The 16,865-nt window shown below is 36.1% G+C and overlaps 1 protein-coding gene across 1 annotated transcript; it reads right to left on the bottom strand.

The window, feature by feature from the left end:
- Positions 1 to 1,766: 1,766 nt before the first annotated feature.
- Positions 1,767 to 16,677, bottom strand: BAAT (bile acid-CoA:amino acid N-acyltransferase). Its single transcript, XM_006911588.1, is given in 5 exon segments — positions 1,767 to 1,996; positions 1,999 to 2,359; positions 6,703 to 6,923; positions 9,183 to 9,636; positions 16,660 to 16,677. Coding segments are annotated over 5 exon segments (1,284 nt in total).
- Between the last annotated feature and the right edge of the window lie 188 nt (positions 16,678 to 16,865).

Raw genomic sequence — 16,865 nt, 5'->3', positions numbered from 1 at the left:
TATCTACAATTGCAAAGATGATTCAATACTAGAAAAAATAATTCATCATAGTAATAGATCTACAGAGAAAAAAAAACATATAATCATTTCCAGTGATGCTGAAAGAGCACCTAAAAGAAACCTAAACCTTCTTGATTTAAAAGAAAAATCCATAAACTATAAATCGAGGGGTATATATCAGACCAAACACCAACATCATACCTTACAGACAGGCATTCTTCCTAAAGTCCAAAACAGGAAACACATAAAATTATACCCGTTATGATAACTATCATATAGCATGTTGCATATATAACTAATGTATGTAGCACATAACACATATAACTACTGTATAGAATAGAAGGTATTAGTCATTGCAATTACACAATTAGGACAGTTGAAGGAGTGGGATATTGTGATTGGCCAGGTCTGGGAAATGTGAAAATGTCTATGAATGGGAGAGGAGGGAGGCTAATAGCCCCAATCATACTGAATGGAATGATTTTACTCTAAACAGAGGGAATATCAGAAAACAGATAAAAGAAAGAGTTTAGGCAGATGTAACTGAAACGTCCTCATATTACTTCTATTACTCTAATTCCTCACTGGCTCCCTATCATATTTTCAAAATACTTTTCTATTGGTTCATCTTCATCTTGATTATCTATCAATCACCTTCCAGTTCCATCCAATGCAATTCCATAGCTCAGGAATATTTGGGCTGTGACTTGCCCCTTAGAGAAGATACCTCAAATTTGACCTTGGACAAGGTCATTTGGATTGCTCTATATGCAGGATCCTCAAATTATGCCCTGCACACCAAATTTAGCCTATGGCCTGTTTTTCTGCTGCCTGTGAGCTAAGAATGGTTTTTACATATGTAACTGCTTGGGGAAAAATGAAAAGAAAATTAGTATTTTTGTTCCATGTAAAAATTATATGAAATGAAAATTTCAGCATCCATAAATAGTTTAATTGGAATACAGTCACAATCATTCATTATATCCTATCTACGGCTGCTTTGTACTATAATTGCAGAGCTGGGTAGTAGTAATAGAGACCTTATGGCCCACGAAGCCAAAACTATTTAAAAGTACTTTACTAGAAAGAATTTGTCAGGCCCTAATCTGGAGGCACATAATCAATCTACACCATCACGGCTAAATTGCAACTCTGTGAATCTTGAATTGTTCCTCTCTCAAAATGCTGTACCTGTTTAGACACAAAAAATTATTTTGTTTTATTTTATTAAATTTTGTTGAATTACTGATTGTAGACTGACTCAAGGATGTTACCTCCATATCAGCTTCCATTTTGCCTTAAAACGACGTATTTTTTTTACCCAGCTCTAGCTCTCCAATGACAACGAAGTAACCAAGAGCCATGAACATATTTTCAAACATGAGATTTAAGCATATATAATTGACTTTTAAGAAATCAGCCCCTGATTCTATTCATGTCTGTTTTATAAGGTAGAGAATTCTGTGGTTTGTTGTTGGTAATTTTTTCCCCTAGAGAATTGCTGTCATTGTAAAGTGGAATATTTCAGGGCAAGTAGAGCCCTCAGTTTATTTCTAAAAATAGAAAACCCTCAGCGTATATCGGATTAAGTGGAAATAGTTTTCCCTTTGCCAAGTCAAGATATGACCATTCTCAGTCCTCCTGCCTTCTCTTGCTATAATTTCCTTCTTACAATGAGAGGTCCAAGGCATTGCTCTATGAAAATCAAGTGAAGATCTGGTAAAACACCCTGGTGCTTCTCTATTTCTTAGGACTATCTACTCTTCTCAAAGTTGACTGGTCGCAACCGGAAGGAGGCGCTTTCTGAGAAACTTCTGGATCTCCTTCCAAGAATGTTCCTGTGCAGCAGCATGTGGGACCACCTGTCCTCCCCAGCGCAGAAAGGCAGGAAGACTGGGCATCTCTGAGGCACGGCACAGTGGGGTATAGGGAAGCTCTATTAGGTGGCCTGCCCCAGGGTAGTATAGCAGGGTCCAATTGTTCTTCCCATTCTCCTCAGCTGTTCTGTGGCTTGCTGAGCATAAGCTTTGCTATTGAGATTCTTATCTTCTTCTGCCACAATGAAGAGAAAATGTCCCTGGGCTTTTTCAATGGGGAGGAGAAAAGTGTGACTGGCTTCAATTCCAGTTTCCACAAAACAGTGTTAAAGCTCTATAAATCCTAAGCTGCTGATGTATACAAATTGTAGAGACAAGGGCAAGGGTTGACTTATCTGCCCATGATATACCTATGGAATTGAAGCTATGAAGTTGGGCTCATTAATAAATATGGCTATGACTTGTTTCAGGTGAGTAGCCATGGAGAGTCCAATCTCTGCTCCTTTGCTTATGGAGACTACCCCAATGCCTGGGCCAAGGACCTGAAAATAATGGCGATGAGATGTTGAGTCTATCCATCATTTAGCAAAACCCTACAATTTCAAACAACCAAAGAACTTCTGTGGCCAGTGGGAGCAAAGAAAGTACTAATCCCACCCCCATGCCTAGTTCTAGAGTTCTGGAATATATAGAATATGTGTTTAAAGGAAATACTCCCTCAAAAATATGTCAATCTTTACTGACTGAGTACTATGGATTCAGCACTGTGTTGGGTGCTGAGTTTAAAATACCCTAAGGAAGTACCAGTGTAGTGAGGAGAATAAGAAAAATGCATATAACTATTGTGAATAATATGAGTCATGATATAATTGTTAAACTCTGTGGTACAAATTCTGAGCTCCCTAGAGGGTCAGAGGAAAGCACACTCTGTAGGAAAAGACAGAGAAAAAAGGTGAGATTAGTAGGATAGAGCATGAAAACTTGAACAGAGGATTCTAGACTTGCTTTGGTTTCCTCACAAGGTTTCTCCTTTGGAGAAAGTTTTCATATAGGAGGCTTGGCTCGGCTTCTTTCATTGTCAGTCATCAAACAAGCATTTTTAGATCATGCACCCTGTACCAAGCACTGGGTACACAGAGAAGAAAGGCATGATCTCTTATCATTAAAGAACTCGCTGCCAGCTAAAGTGACAGGAAAGAAAAAAATGATGATTATAGTATCTTATAAATAAGAGTGCATATAGGTAAGGCTGCCAACTCAGCTTGTCAAAGAATAAAGGCAGGATTAAAGAAAGATTCTCGAAAGAAATGGATAAGTTGAGTCTGCATATATAAAAATGGGCACATTTAAATCGTACACCTGAAACTTACTGGATTTCGTTAACCAATGTCAACAAAAAATAAAAAATTAAAATTAATTTTTAAAAAATGTTCAGACCATGTTTGAAATAAAACCCAGCTGATACTTGAAAAATCGGGAAGGGGAACAAGATAAAGTGAAAGAGAGTTACCTATTAAAATGTAGCCTTATGCTTTGTCAAATAATTTGTTTTTATATTTATGGAGGGAGTTATTTAGGGAATGTGTTTTTTATTACTGTGAATAAAAATAAATCTTTCTTTAAAAACAGTAAAAAAATAAAAAAACAATAAATAAATAAATAAATAAATAAATAAATAACAGCGGGCGCAAATAAGAAGTGTTGGTATTCTATGCTGAGCATAGTAGACACTGTTAGCTGCTTACACAGGAGCCATTCTCTGCAATTTGAAGGCCAACAAGACCTCCATTTCGTGGTACATAGCAATGTATCTAGTCTCAAGTGATAAATTCTGATGGCTCTGAACCTATTCCCCTTTGCTACATATTCTTTCAGCCTCTCTTGTAAGACCAACACATTCAACCTAGAGTCTGGGTTTTTTCCCCCTCACATAAAATGGCATAGAATCATGAGAAGAAAGCCTAGGTTTCTGACTATTCTTTCTTGCTTATGATGTTTCCATGTTGACTTAATGCCTGAAACTGCCACAGCCATCTTGAGACATCGAGGAGAAGGTTGGGAAATTGAAGAAATATCAATCCAGTCTTCTCCATCAGAAACTCCACTGGCTTTCTGAACCAGAGCTAGAACCATCTACCTCCATACGTGTTCTACGAGAATAAAATGCCTTATGCTGATGTTGTTTATGCCACCATCAGCCACTTTTCTGGGAAACATAGCTGAAACATTCCTAATGGATTCGCCAGGGAGGAGCAAAAACTAAGAAGCAATGCATTGAAGGAATCACAGGTAGTTCTTTATCACTTGAGTTTATAGCAAAAGAAGGTTGGGAAAGAAAACAGCAACTTGGTAATGAAGAGCTTTGAAGAACATGCTAATCAGCCTTGACCTTTTACCTAACTGCAGAAGATAATCAGGACAGATTTTAAGGATAGGCTTAAGATAAGGCTAAAGAAGTATGCAGAGGTCAGATCATGAAAAGTTTTATCTAGCATGCTAGGAAGCCTGCCTTTATCCTGTAGTAAATTGGGAGACCTTTAAGCAAGTGAGTAAAATCAGTATTATAAGTCTGACTTAAACATATGGAGGCAGAAAAGCCAAAGCTTATTGCAACTGTACAGGCAAAAAATGATGGTGCCCTGAACTAAGGTAACACCAGTGGGGATAAGAAGCAAATAAGTTCATGAGTTATTTATGAGTGCAGAATGTACAGCTCCCAGTCACCAATTTGGTATGAGAGAGCAAATGAGAAGGATTAAAAGATGACTTTTTTTTTCTTACAGCACAAAATAAAGCCTTGATTTTCCTTGAGCTCTGGCTCCATGCAAGGATAGAGATTTTGCTCCTCCCATGGTGAATCCATTAGGAAAGTTTTGGCTGTTTCCCAGAAAAGTGGCTGATGGTGGCTTAACCAATATCAGCATAAGGCATTTTATTCTCATAAAACACGTATAGAGGTAGATGGTTACAGCTCTGGTTCAGAAAGCCCGTGGAGTTTCTGATGGAGGAGGCTAGATTGATATTTCTTCAACTTCCCAGCCTTCTCCTCAATGTTACAGAGGGTCAAATCTTTTCTAAAGCCTTAATTGATTTCCTATGTTTTCTTAAGAAAACAAGGCATTTTATTAGCTAATGTTGGGAGTGGGGGGGAGTATCTTACGATTTAGAAAGATATGAATGAATCTACCACTTGTATCCAGTTGACAGAATGTGAGAAATTCTTAAGGTAAGGGGGAAAAATGAAACAAATTGAGTGAGTCATATATACTGTCCATTTCTACCCTGTATATTAATAGGAGTGGATCGAATTAAAAGGACTTTCCAAGCTCTGAAATTCTGTGTATTAATATACAAAATATTAGAGTCATAGGAGACATGAGAACTCAGAATGGATTTGGCCATGGAAGATAAAGTAAAAGCAAGTATAACACAGATGAACAACAACAACAAAAAGTCACATGGATGTAACGTACAGCACAGGGAATATAGTCAATAAGATTGTAATAACTTTGTATCGTGACAGATGGTTACTAGACTTATCGTGGTGATCACATTGTAAGGTATATAAATGTCAAATCACTATGCTGGACACCTGAAACTAATATAGTATTATATGTTAACTATACTTTAATTTTTTTTAAGTGACTCAAATATGTGCAGGCTTTATCTAATTTGTTTCTGGCCTTTGGCAGAACACCAACTCTTGTTACCAAATTTGGGATCAGGGATTTTTAGAGATCTTTGAAGATGCTTAACATCAACAGATGGAGTAATAAGTTCTACAAAGAACTGACAGATTTGTGGTCTATCGTTCCACAGAAGAGACAGTGCACGGCAGGTTTAATAAAAGTACTCAGAGCCTAGGAAAGAAACCTGGTTTCCAGGCCTGGCTGAGTCGTTAACCAGCGGTCCCTGTGACACTGGTAAGAACAGCAAAACAAAAGTCATGCAGCGAATATAAGGTGAATGAGGCTAAGAAAATGTAAAGCAGGATGGCGTAACTACGTTTCCCATCTAAGCCACGCAGAAGCTTAGCACAATGATAACATTGCCTGTTGGGCCATTCAAGGACAATTCCATTATATGCATCAAAAATAGCTATTAATAATTTCAATGCATCAGTAGATTGTCAGTAATTGTTGCTCATCTTACTATTGCAATTCTGATCATATTTGTGTGATCCTTATATGAAAACGGATATAGTACAGAGACTTAATTTTTCTTAGATCGATTCTTACTAAGAAAAAAAATGGAAAATTACAAGGGATAACAAGCACCAACCCTTTTACAGCAGAAAGCACATTTTAAGATTTAAAGGCATATGGACTGGAAAGTACTACAGCATAATGTTTACCTCTCAAGTAACTAAAAATTTATAGCAACTCTTCAAAGACATACAGATTATCTGTTTGGTTAAGTATGGTGATATAATAGTTATCAGAAAAGATGATATAAATAATAATTGCTTACATTTATTGAGTGTTAGTATTAGTATTGCCAGTTACTCTCATAAGCATTTTATTTCTATTATCCCCTTTAATTCTCACAATAACTATGAAGTAGTCTCACTATGATATGATCTAACAGATGAAGAAAGAGGGTCTTAGTAACTTGCCCAAATTCTCACAACCAGATTGGATGGAGCTGGAAATGTAACCCATTTCTGTCAGAAACCAAAGCCAATGCCTTTTGATACCATGATGTACACAGGTACACTTCCTATACATTTCAAATTTTTGAGCAAAAGACACTGCATAAGAAATAAATTCTATGACTAGTATGGCTATGTAATGGAATTTTAATTTTACTGAGGGAGAATCACAGTTGGAAATCAAAAGAAGTCAAAGAATACATGGTTATTAAAAACACATGGACTGAGACCTACTGAAAAGGCAAAAATTATTTTCAGATGTCTTAGAAGAAAATTGGTAGCTTCCTCAAAATATTCTAAATCTACTTTCTCCAGTTTTGAAGGCAGGTCTTCATAGTCACAGTAAGCCAAAGCCAAGGTGACAAAGCTATGACTAGCCAGGAAACTGGCCTGGCTCTTAATCAGTTTCCCAGCATTACCAAACAAATCAGTTACCCCTGGGAAACAGCCCTCTCCTAAAAAAGGACAAAACAGAACAGAATCGGGTATGAAGGGAAGGTGAGGAAAAGAAAAGAAAAATGACGACACAAAAAGGAAATGCATCACAAATTTTGGAATTAACGTACAAGAGAAAATTTTCAGCATTGTATCTGGGGCAGAATTAAAGTGGATTGACTATATAATAGAACATAGTATCCAGAAGTGTGATTGGAAACCATGTTCACTGACATATTTAATCTCTGTGGCCAAGGAAAATGGGGACTCAAAGAGGTTCACTTCTACAGCCTTAGAGTAAAGAAAGCCAAAGAAATTAGGCCTGAGTTCCTTAATCTGTAAATAGGTACACAAATAGGCTTCAAGAGATTAATGAAGACCCCGAAATTATATACGAAATGCACGTGATTATATGTTCATTTTATTGATGAGAGGCTCCACAGGTTTAAAAGAGTTCTCAAAGCTCCAAAAAAGACTTCAAAAATATATGGTTTTTCAAAAAGGGGGCTATCAAAATGATTTTTTTAGCTAAAATCCTGACTTAACACTGCTCTGTTACACTCATCTGACTATATAGTCATTAAATCTTGCATCCAAGCAGACGTAAATGATTAGCTCTTTCATGAAATAGCACTGTTCATTCACTGGAGCATAATATCATTCTACAGTCAAACTCTGTGTAGGCAGCTTCTTTCCAAAATAAAGCAGAGCATATATACTGAAAGTAATACAAGCTGCACTTACTGAGGAGATTCTATTTTTGTTATGAGCAATTTTAGCCAAGGAAAACTAGTCCCATCCATATGAAAAGAGTGGCTTGATTTAAAGGCATATTGGGAATTTTGAAACAAACATTGCTATGTTTTTTCACTTTGAGAAAAGAAAAAATAAAACAATACTGAATGTATCTTGGTTTAAAAATATCACTTTAGTGAATAAATAGGGATGCTTTTGCATCTTCTGATTGACAGGAATAAAGGAAACACTTCAAGAGTACTGAGCCTCTTATTTTAGAAGAACACTGTAGTTGAGAAATGCTTTGAGATCAGACTCAACCTCTTTTGGCCCCGCACAACTCAACCTTCCTTTGTATCCCCACAGAACAAGTACCTGAAGCAGAAGAGCCAGCGCGTGCAGTGTCCAAGAGCCTTCCCAAACAGTGCGCTCCAAACCAGCACATCATCCCAAGGTGGAAGGCCTGCACTGATATTCAGATTTTAACTGAGGTGGGGTAATAGAGGCACAGAGGTTTGTGCTACTTACTTCCTAATCCCTACACACAATAAAGTAGCCTATATACTCATTACTGGGTGTAAAAAAAAAAAAAAAAAAAAATTCCAATTTACCCAAATAAGTGCATAGGTCTTGGTGAATTTGGAAAGTTTTTATTCCTTCTACACTATCTATAACTTTATGCTGTCCGAAACCAGCTCTAACATGTCAGATTTCCTCAACCTATCTCAGTTCTACAAGGTGATTATTAAAAAAAGAGAGAGAAAGGCAATAATATCCTGATGATGTGATGGCTGTGTCCCAGATCAAAGCATCAATCTGAATAAGGGAATCTCAGACATACCTGAAACCTGGACCTGCTTAGGGCTACTTCTGGGAAATGAGCTTTGCTTCATTCAGACCTACAATGAACTCTGAGAAATAGAACAATAGATGTTTTGAGACACCTATCGATATGGGGAGATCACTATGGGAAACTATGAGTATTCTGGAAAGTTTTATAGCTACTAGAGAGAATGACGTATTATTTTCTGATTTATAGAATATTCTATAAATATGCAATAGTTATGGAAATAGAGGGTATAAACTTTTTTGCATCCTCTATATTTGTTGCAACATTTCAATTCATTAAATTATCAGCTTATTGTGACAATCTTGCATGACCTACACCTAAATTGAAACTCAGATATGACAGAACACTCCCCCGCAAAAATGGGGACATGATCCACAATATCAGGATGTGGGTCTTCAGATAGCTAAGGTTCGATGCAGATAAATTTCACATAAATCCAAAACTATGGAAATCCCATAATACAAGGACTCCACAACTTTTTGTAGTCATATCCTTAGACAAGCTCCAGAATCATTGAGATGAAACTTGAGTTGGAAGAATAGATCACCACATTCTTGTCCTAACCCAGTTAACCTCAATTCTAAGGTAGAAAAGGAATGCTCTCTGTTATCTGTATCCAAGCTAAACTCCTAGAAGGATAAGGCATTTGAAGGAGGAAAAGAAGGATGACAAGAACCAGGGCAATCCCACTCACCCGGAGGGAGAAAGAGAGCTCCCCGAATGCAGCCTTCTCGGACTTGGACCCATGTGACACCAGGTGCTACATACCACCTCTCCAAAATTAGGCTGACCTTTGAAGCAGTGGTCACACTGGGGATCATTGTGAAATCTGAATCATAAAGTTTCAATTGGATCTGGAAGGGGCTATTTATTACATCCCTTTTCAGCAATTTAGTAAACTTCTTTTCAGGTTTTAGGGACCAGAAGAGACCCATGGGGTAGACTCCAACGTAGTCACCTTCAAGTGAAGAGGCATGCTCCAGGTCTACCTCACTATTTTCACTGGCCCTATAGTAGGCATGAGAATGAAACAGGTTCCCCTTTTCATCTTTTAGTGATGCCTGAAGAAGCACTATCTGAAAGGGAGTCAGGCCTGTAGCTCAGATATGCACTAGATCATCAAAAAGGGCATTCGCAGGAGTAGCTAGCTGTCAACTGAATCATCGTTACAGTGTGGCACCTTGGATGATTCTTCAGTAATGTCTTCAGTAAAACCTCAGAATAGAAAGAAATATGAAAGAAAGAAATAAGACAGTGAACTGAACCAGGAATCAGGCTGCTTGGGATTCTGCTCTAACTCTTCAGTTATTTAGCAAATACCCTGAAATAACTTTTGAATACGAGACACCTGGGAGCTGCCAATAGATGTCTAGAAGATACAAAAAGAAAGTTGATAACTTTTATAATAATAATGAACCAAGCATCAGTCAAAATATGCATGAATGGTATCAACACATCCAAGGAAGATATCACCATCTTTAAAAATCCTTAAAAAGTCAAGAGCGGTGGAGGAGAAGAGTGAGATGTAGCATTGAAAACAGGGAGATTTGCTAAACATTTGTATACATGGAACAGATGATTCTATTACTAATACCCTGCCCAAGTCCTACAAACAAAATGCTTGGCATTTAAAAATTTACCTCCAACAGGACATAATAAATAGAGGGATCTTCTCAAAAGAACAAAAATAAAATCTTTGGGGAGAACAAGGAGGCTGACATGTGTATTTCTCCTTAGAGAAAAAAAAAATAGTTACAGCTTAGTGTTTAGAATTTACCATGTCCTAAGAAAAACTAGAAGCTGACAAGTCCTCTAGGTAAACAGAAGTCTTGCTGACCTTTTTATAACCTCCCTCTTAAAAGGAATGCCCTTCTTTCTTGGTTAGTGTGGAGAAAGCCACAAAAAGGACCATCATTCCTATTCCAATAACCAAAGTATCTGGATTAACTACAAAATCAATTTTGTTTTTGTTTTTATAAACCAGAAGCCAGGAAAGCAAAGAATCTAAATTAAACTCCAGTGAGTAACAAACTCCTTATGGAAAACTTTTTCTTCCACATGGGGACTTTCAGTTATGATAAAGCAGCAAAAAAGGAACCCCTGTAAAGAAAAATGAAGAGAAATTGACAGATAATCTAATGTACTTTTAATGATTTGTAGGATCTAGTTTTATGCCAGCTACCCCAGAAAGGGGAAGGGAGGGGGAGGGAGTACCTCTGGGTCTGGCCAGAGAGGGGAGGAAAGAGGAAGGGAGGAGGAGAAGGGGAGAGGAAAGGGACGGGGGGGAGGGGAAGAGGGGAAAGGGAGGAAGGGGAAGAGGGGCAGGGGAGAAGGAGGAGGGGAGGGGAAGAGAGAGAGAGAGATCAGATAGACACTAGCATGAATACAGGCTGATGAGAATGAGCCTAAGGAGAGAGAAGTGCTGAGAATGAGAATATGATGGTGAATAAAACATTGTTCCCTGGAAACTTTAAAAAAATGATTGTATAGCCCAAAATTACCATATTTCTCTTGTAAAAATATTCAAGAAATCGAGTACTTTAAGGTTACACAGAAATACATGGCAGAGTCAGGAATGGAATTCATATCTCCAATTCTTGGTCAAATTGATTAGTAGTTCAACAAAAACTTATCAAAGGTCTACGTGTGATAGTCACTGAGAGAGTAGATGCAGCTCTTTCTTTAAATAAGCCTAAAGGTGAAGTATTCCTTCTATGCATTATTCATTAAGCTTCTAGTTAAATATCACACGCATCAACCAGTGTACCCAAACAAAAAGAAATTGAAAAGTCATTAACTTTAGTTCATGACTAACTTTAGTTTTTCTTTTCAGATGTCATCAGTTTTTTCTTCATATCCCTGGTTTACTACATTTCACTACCAGAAAGTATTCCTCAGTTACATGAATACATATGACATACAGTCAACTTTCAAAAATATTTTCACAGAATGTAATTCCAATGTGTTATTAGTTTTACATTAAATCATCCTTCAAACAAAATTATAAAAATACAACCACAATTCAGCTTCCCAGACTAAGAGAGTTTCTTTTAAAATATTCCGCAAAAATCATCCTTATAAAGAGAGAAAAATATTAATGGGAGTTGGGAGATAAAATAAAGTTAAATAATTTTGGATAGCCTTTCATTTTTCCCTCAGAAATATTAATTCTTCCTTGATAGCCTCGTAATTGTAAGTCTCTATTGATAACCTTTCTAAACAAAATCCACTGAAATATATACCCTTATCTGAGCACTGTTGGAATCCCACAGCTCTCTGAGATTATAAAATAAGTAGAAAGATTATTTGTCCTTGTAAACTGCTAAATGCCAAACGCTGGCATTAAAAATTTGATTTCTCATTAGAACTGAGATTTTAACCCATCTCTAATCAGCCCAGGAGAGATAGATCTGATTACAAGCCAAACTACCTGACTTCTTCCTCTTGAGCATTCTTCTCCAGCAGCAAAGGATGAACTACACTCTACCTAGAGTTGTCCTGATGGCCAAAACCTCAAATATACCTATTGTCGTCTAACTGAGCTAACAAAAGAGAAAACCCAGCTTACTGTCCCCCTCCTTGCTCTAGTTTCCTATCAACTTTGAAAACGGATTGAATCCAGTCCCCTCCTATTTTCCCTCTTTTAATTTTCTATGCTCTCTAAATCAGCAGTTCCCAACCTTTTTTAGCACCAGGGACCAGTGCTTCCATGAGAATCTAATGATGATCTGAGGTGGAGCTGAGTCCGTGATGCTAGCGCTGGGGCCAGGTGCAAACACAGATGAAGTTTCTCTAAATTTCTTCCTCTTAAAGAGACCCCCTGAATTTACTCATATATTTTGTCAATTTCATAGGAAATGAGTCCACCTCTGTAGGTTGCATTCAGATACATTTTCCCTCTGCAAATAAAGAAGTCAAGGAGGTTCCCCAATAAGCTGAGAATTACTAATGTGGTCACAGTAATGAGTAACAAAATACTTCTTGGTGGGCACAATTTCTGCTTTTAGAATTTGGGCAAGACCAAATCTCCCACAGATTCCCTCCCTGTCCCCAAATGATTCATAGGGGCTCTTGAGAGTTATAAATGGAGCAGTAGTGGGATTTTACATAACAAGAAAATAAAAGCCCTATCGCCATAAAACTACTGTGTCCTTATTTACTTGAGGTGATGGACAGAGCATTTTAAAAGTACAACCTATTAGTAAATTTAACTTTCTTAATTTTAAGGACTTCTGATCTGCCAAATATTCCATAAAATACTCAAAAACACAAATTGCTAACTTGCAATAGAATTATGTTACACATAAAACTAATTAAGAATTATTAAACAGAATACATAAAGAATTCCTAAAAACTCAATTTATAAAAATCTCAGTTGAGTTTAAGACTTAAACAGGCACTGTACAGAAGAGAAAACAAGTATAAACAAATGGAAAAAAGGCTTAATCTCATTAGTCATCAGAAAAATGCAAATTAAAATCATGGGTTATATTTACACCTACAAGATTGGCAAAGATTACAAATTCTTAAAGTAAGAAGAGTTGGTTAGGAAATAGATCACCAAGACTCAGACTCTGCTAGAGGAATGTAACTGGGTGCAATCACTTTAGAAAGCAATTTGACATTGTCTACTAAATGTGCTAAAATAACATTGGACCCGGGAATTCCATTTCTAGAGATATACCCAACAGAAATGTGTGCCCAAGTACATTGGGAATTATGTATAAAAATATTCAAAGCAGTATTTCTCAAGATATTAAAAAACTGAAAACCACTAAATATTAATAAAATGAATGAATAAATTTTGGCATATTCATACACTGGAGTACTATAGAGCAATAAAAATAAATGAAGCACAATTACATGCAATAACCAGGATGAATCTCACAAACATAACATTGTTAAGTGCCAGTCATAAATGAATACACATAAATGAATCTTATAAATTTTGATATGCTAAACTAAAATTCTAGGGCAAATTTTTAGAATAAATCTTCAAACAAAATCAAGGATTACCAAAAGAGTCAAAATTGTGGTAAAAATTATCAATGTAGTTTACATTAACAGATTTAAAGTAAATGGGTGAAAAATAATGTATCATGTAACAGTAAGTATAAGTGGCTATTTTAATGTCATTTAGTAGTCATTTGGACTGTTGTGGTATTGCAGTGCTTTGTGTTCAAGTAACCCTCACAGTAGCCTAAGTCTATGACACAATGCTTACATTATTCACCTAACTTCATTTCTACAAGTAGTTATTGTATCATTTCACATCATCACAAGAAAGGTGAGAACAGTAAAACATTTTGAAAGAGACCACATTCACATAACTTTTATTACAGTATGTTATAATTGTTCTATTTTATTATTAGTTATTGTTGTTAATCCTTTACTGTGCCTACTTTACAAATTAAACTATATCATAGGTATGTGTGTATAGGAAAAAAACAGTATATATAGGATTTGGTACTGTCCGAGGTTTCAGGCATCCACTGGGACATCTTAGAACATATGTCCCGTGGATAAGGGGGACTACGGTAAGAATATTATGAACAACTTTATGCCAGCTAATTTGACAACTGAGATTAAATGAATAAATTCCTTGTAAAATAATTTACTGAAAGAGTTGTTTCAAAGTAAGGGAGATTAAGTAGACATAACAACAAAATTCTAAGCATGAACCAAAATTGAATCGAGGGGGTGAAATTGCTATGAAGGTCATTACTGAGACACTAGTGAAATTTGAATATGAACAGTGTATCCTTAGTGTTGAATCAGTGTTAAATATTTTGCATTTGATATTTCCTGATGGAAAGCAGCAGAAATGTGATGGTAGCTGCAGTCTGCAATTGTACAAACAATAACATTTGTGGAATTAGAAGATAACTTTAGAGGCTGCTTTTTGCTTTTGAATTTGGAAACCATTCAAGTAAAAACTCTAGGACTTTTGCATTTTGAAACTACAAGAAAATAAAAGATTGTAAAGTAATTGCAGAGAAGAATAAGTTCATAAATGCAGATATAATTGATTTCAAGGTACTTGTCACTTTGTACTTTAGGATACACAGGACGTATGCTAACAGGATTACAAATCAAAGCAGCAGGACCAAGTTGTCCATTCTTAGGTTTACAGTCAAGAAATTTACAGTGGGAACAACTTCCTCTTCTGAGCAGGAGGGAGTTTTGTAGCCCACCAATACTCAAAGAACTAGAAAAGACAGATTAAAAAAAATAATAACATAAAAAAACTGGCAACAATTTAAATACCCAGTTAGAGAATATGGCTAAATAAATGTGTAACATCCAGTTATGGAATAATATGACATTAATCAAATTTGTTATTCTTAAGACTAAAGATAATCAGAAATGCTCATAGTGTGAAGGAAACAGGTGGACATGTCACAATAAATTTTAAAATACAAGAAGTTTTTTGGTTTTTGGTTTTTTTACATTTGGAACTATCTCAGAATGTTAAGTGATTATCTGAGCCATGGGATAATGCTGTTTTTTGTCTTTCCCGGTTTCCTCAAAAAAAAAAAACAGTGCTTTATAATCAGAAAAATAACATTACAATAAAAGAGAACAGAAGAGTGTTTTATGCTGCTTGAAGTAGTTTATACAAAACCATTTCTACTAGCTCTGAATCTCTATTTTATTAGCAGGTGTTATATAAGCATACTTACTGAGCTCGAAGGCTCAATTAAGTAAAATTAACTGATAACTCTTTATTAAATGTATTGGGGTGATATTATCTAAGTTTCAAGTGTAGACTTCTAGAATACATCACCTGTATATTGCATTGTGTGTTCATTACCCAAAGTCCAGTCTCCTTCAATCACCATATATTTGACTCCCTTTACTCTATCTTCCCCCAACCCTTTCCTCCTGTAACCTTCGTACTGTTGACTGTGTCTGTTTTGTTTGTTCATTTGTTAGTTTTATATCCCACTGCATGAAATCATAGTTATTTTCCTTTTTTGTCTGATTTTGCTTAGCGTGATGCTCTCAAGATCTATCCACATTGTCACAAGTGGCAGTCTTTCATCCTTTCTTATGGCTGAATATCCCATTATACATATGTACTAAATCTTTCTTATCCACTAATAGGTAACTTTTACATAGAAATCATTTAACTTTTTCACCTTTTATAATTATATCTTCAGTCAACAAGTTAGCACACCTAGTTTAATCTCTTTAGGAAAACTAAAACGTTATTATTGTTACTAGACTGTAAACTAGTTACCGATAGATATACCTTCCCTGTTAAATTTCTTATGGTTGTTGTTTCAGGGGATAGTACTTGTCTCCCACTTCAATATAGTAGCATCTAGGGCCACCTAATGTTACTCAAAACATTATCAGCATTACTTAGGTTTTTAGATATGCAGAAGCTTAGGGCCCACTGATTTTGACCTACAAAACCAGAAATGCTTTTTAAAAAGATCCCCAAGTGATTCACATGCACATTAAATTTTGAGAAACACTGCTCCAGGCTTCAGAGTAACTTCTGCCTTCACATGCTTAATGTGAAGCCTGGTTTTGCAGTTCTCTAGTTGCAAACCAAGTGTTTTTCCACACTGCCTTTCCCATCCTTTATTTACATCTTGCCCCTTGTACATTTTTCTGTCTCTAGAAGAGTTGTGTGGAACATGTGATAACCAAATCCTATATGCGAAATTCAAATGTTTCCATGCTGAACCCCGTTTTCACAGATGCAGAAGGGATATGACAGCTCTAATGTTAAAGCTCCAGGGTTCCAGATACTGACACTGTAGACACTGCTAAAGTTCTTCAATGTAGAAGTTATCAGAAATCTGTCTGCTGATATTTATAGGGCATGACTGTACTGTAACTAATTTTTCTAATAAACATGCCAGAATTGATAAACTCAACTGATCTTTGCCCTCTTAAAAGGAGTCACCCTGGGAATGAAAATAAATGTAATTTCCTTTGTTTAAAACATATCACCTTTCTTTCAGAATTATCAGTAGTCAAAATATAAGAAATTCCTTCTCCCTGTCTCATCACTCTGCAGCCATATCTAAAGTCTAAAAAAAAATTCCTAATTTAATCCCTTCCTTGTTTAATCATTTTGTCATTCAGAACCATCTGGTAACTCAATATTTGAGTAATTTCACAAATTAAGTACACCAAAGTCTGCAAAGACTTACCACATAGTGTATACTCATGGGTACTCAAGGCCACTTTAAAAAAGTTACAGAAAGATAAAAGGTTTGAAATAAATATAATCTCCTTTGAAGAGACTATCATTTAGATAGAGAACCTGGTATAGCTTATTAAAAAAAAGTCACAGTGCTTAATGGTTGGTACCTATTCTAATTTTTTTCATTTAGAATAAATTAAGGAAATGGCAAGG

This window comes from Pteropus alecto, unplaced genomic scaffold (genome assembly GCF_000325575.1).
Source record: "Pteropus alecto unplaced genomic scaffold, ASM32557v1 scaffold114, whole genome shotgun sequence".
Taxonomy (NCBI): Eukaryota; Metazoa; Chordata; class Mammalia; order Chiroptera; family Pteropodidae; genus Pteropus; species Pteropus alecto.
The sequence above is the reverse complement of the archived record's forward strand: the minus strand, read 5'-3'. Positions and strand labels throughout refer to the sequence as shown.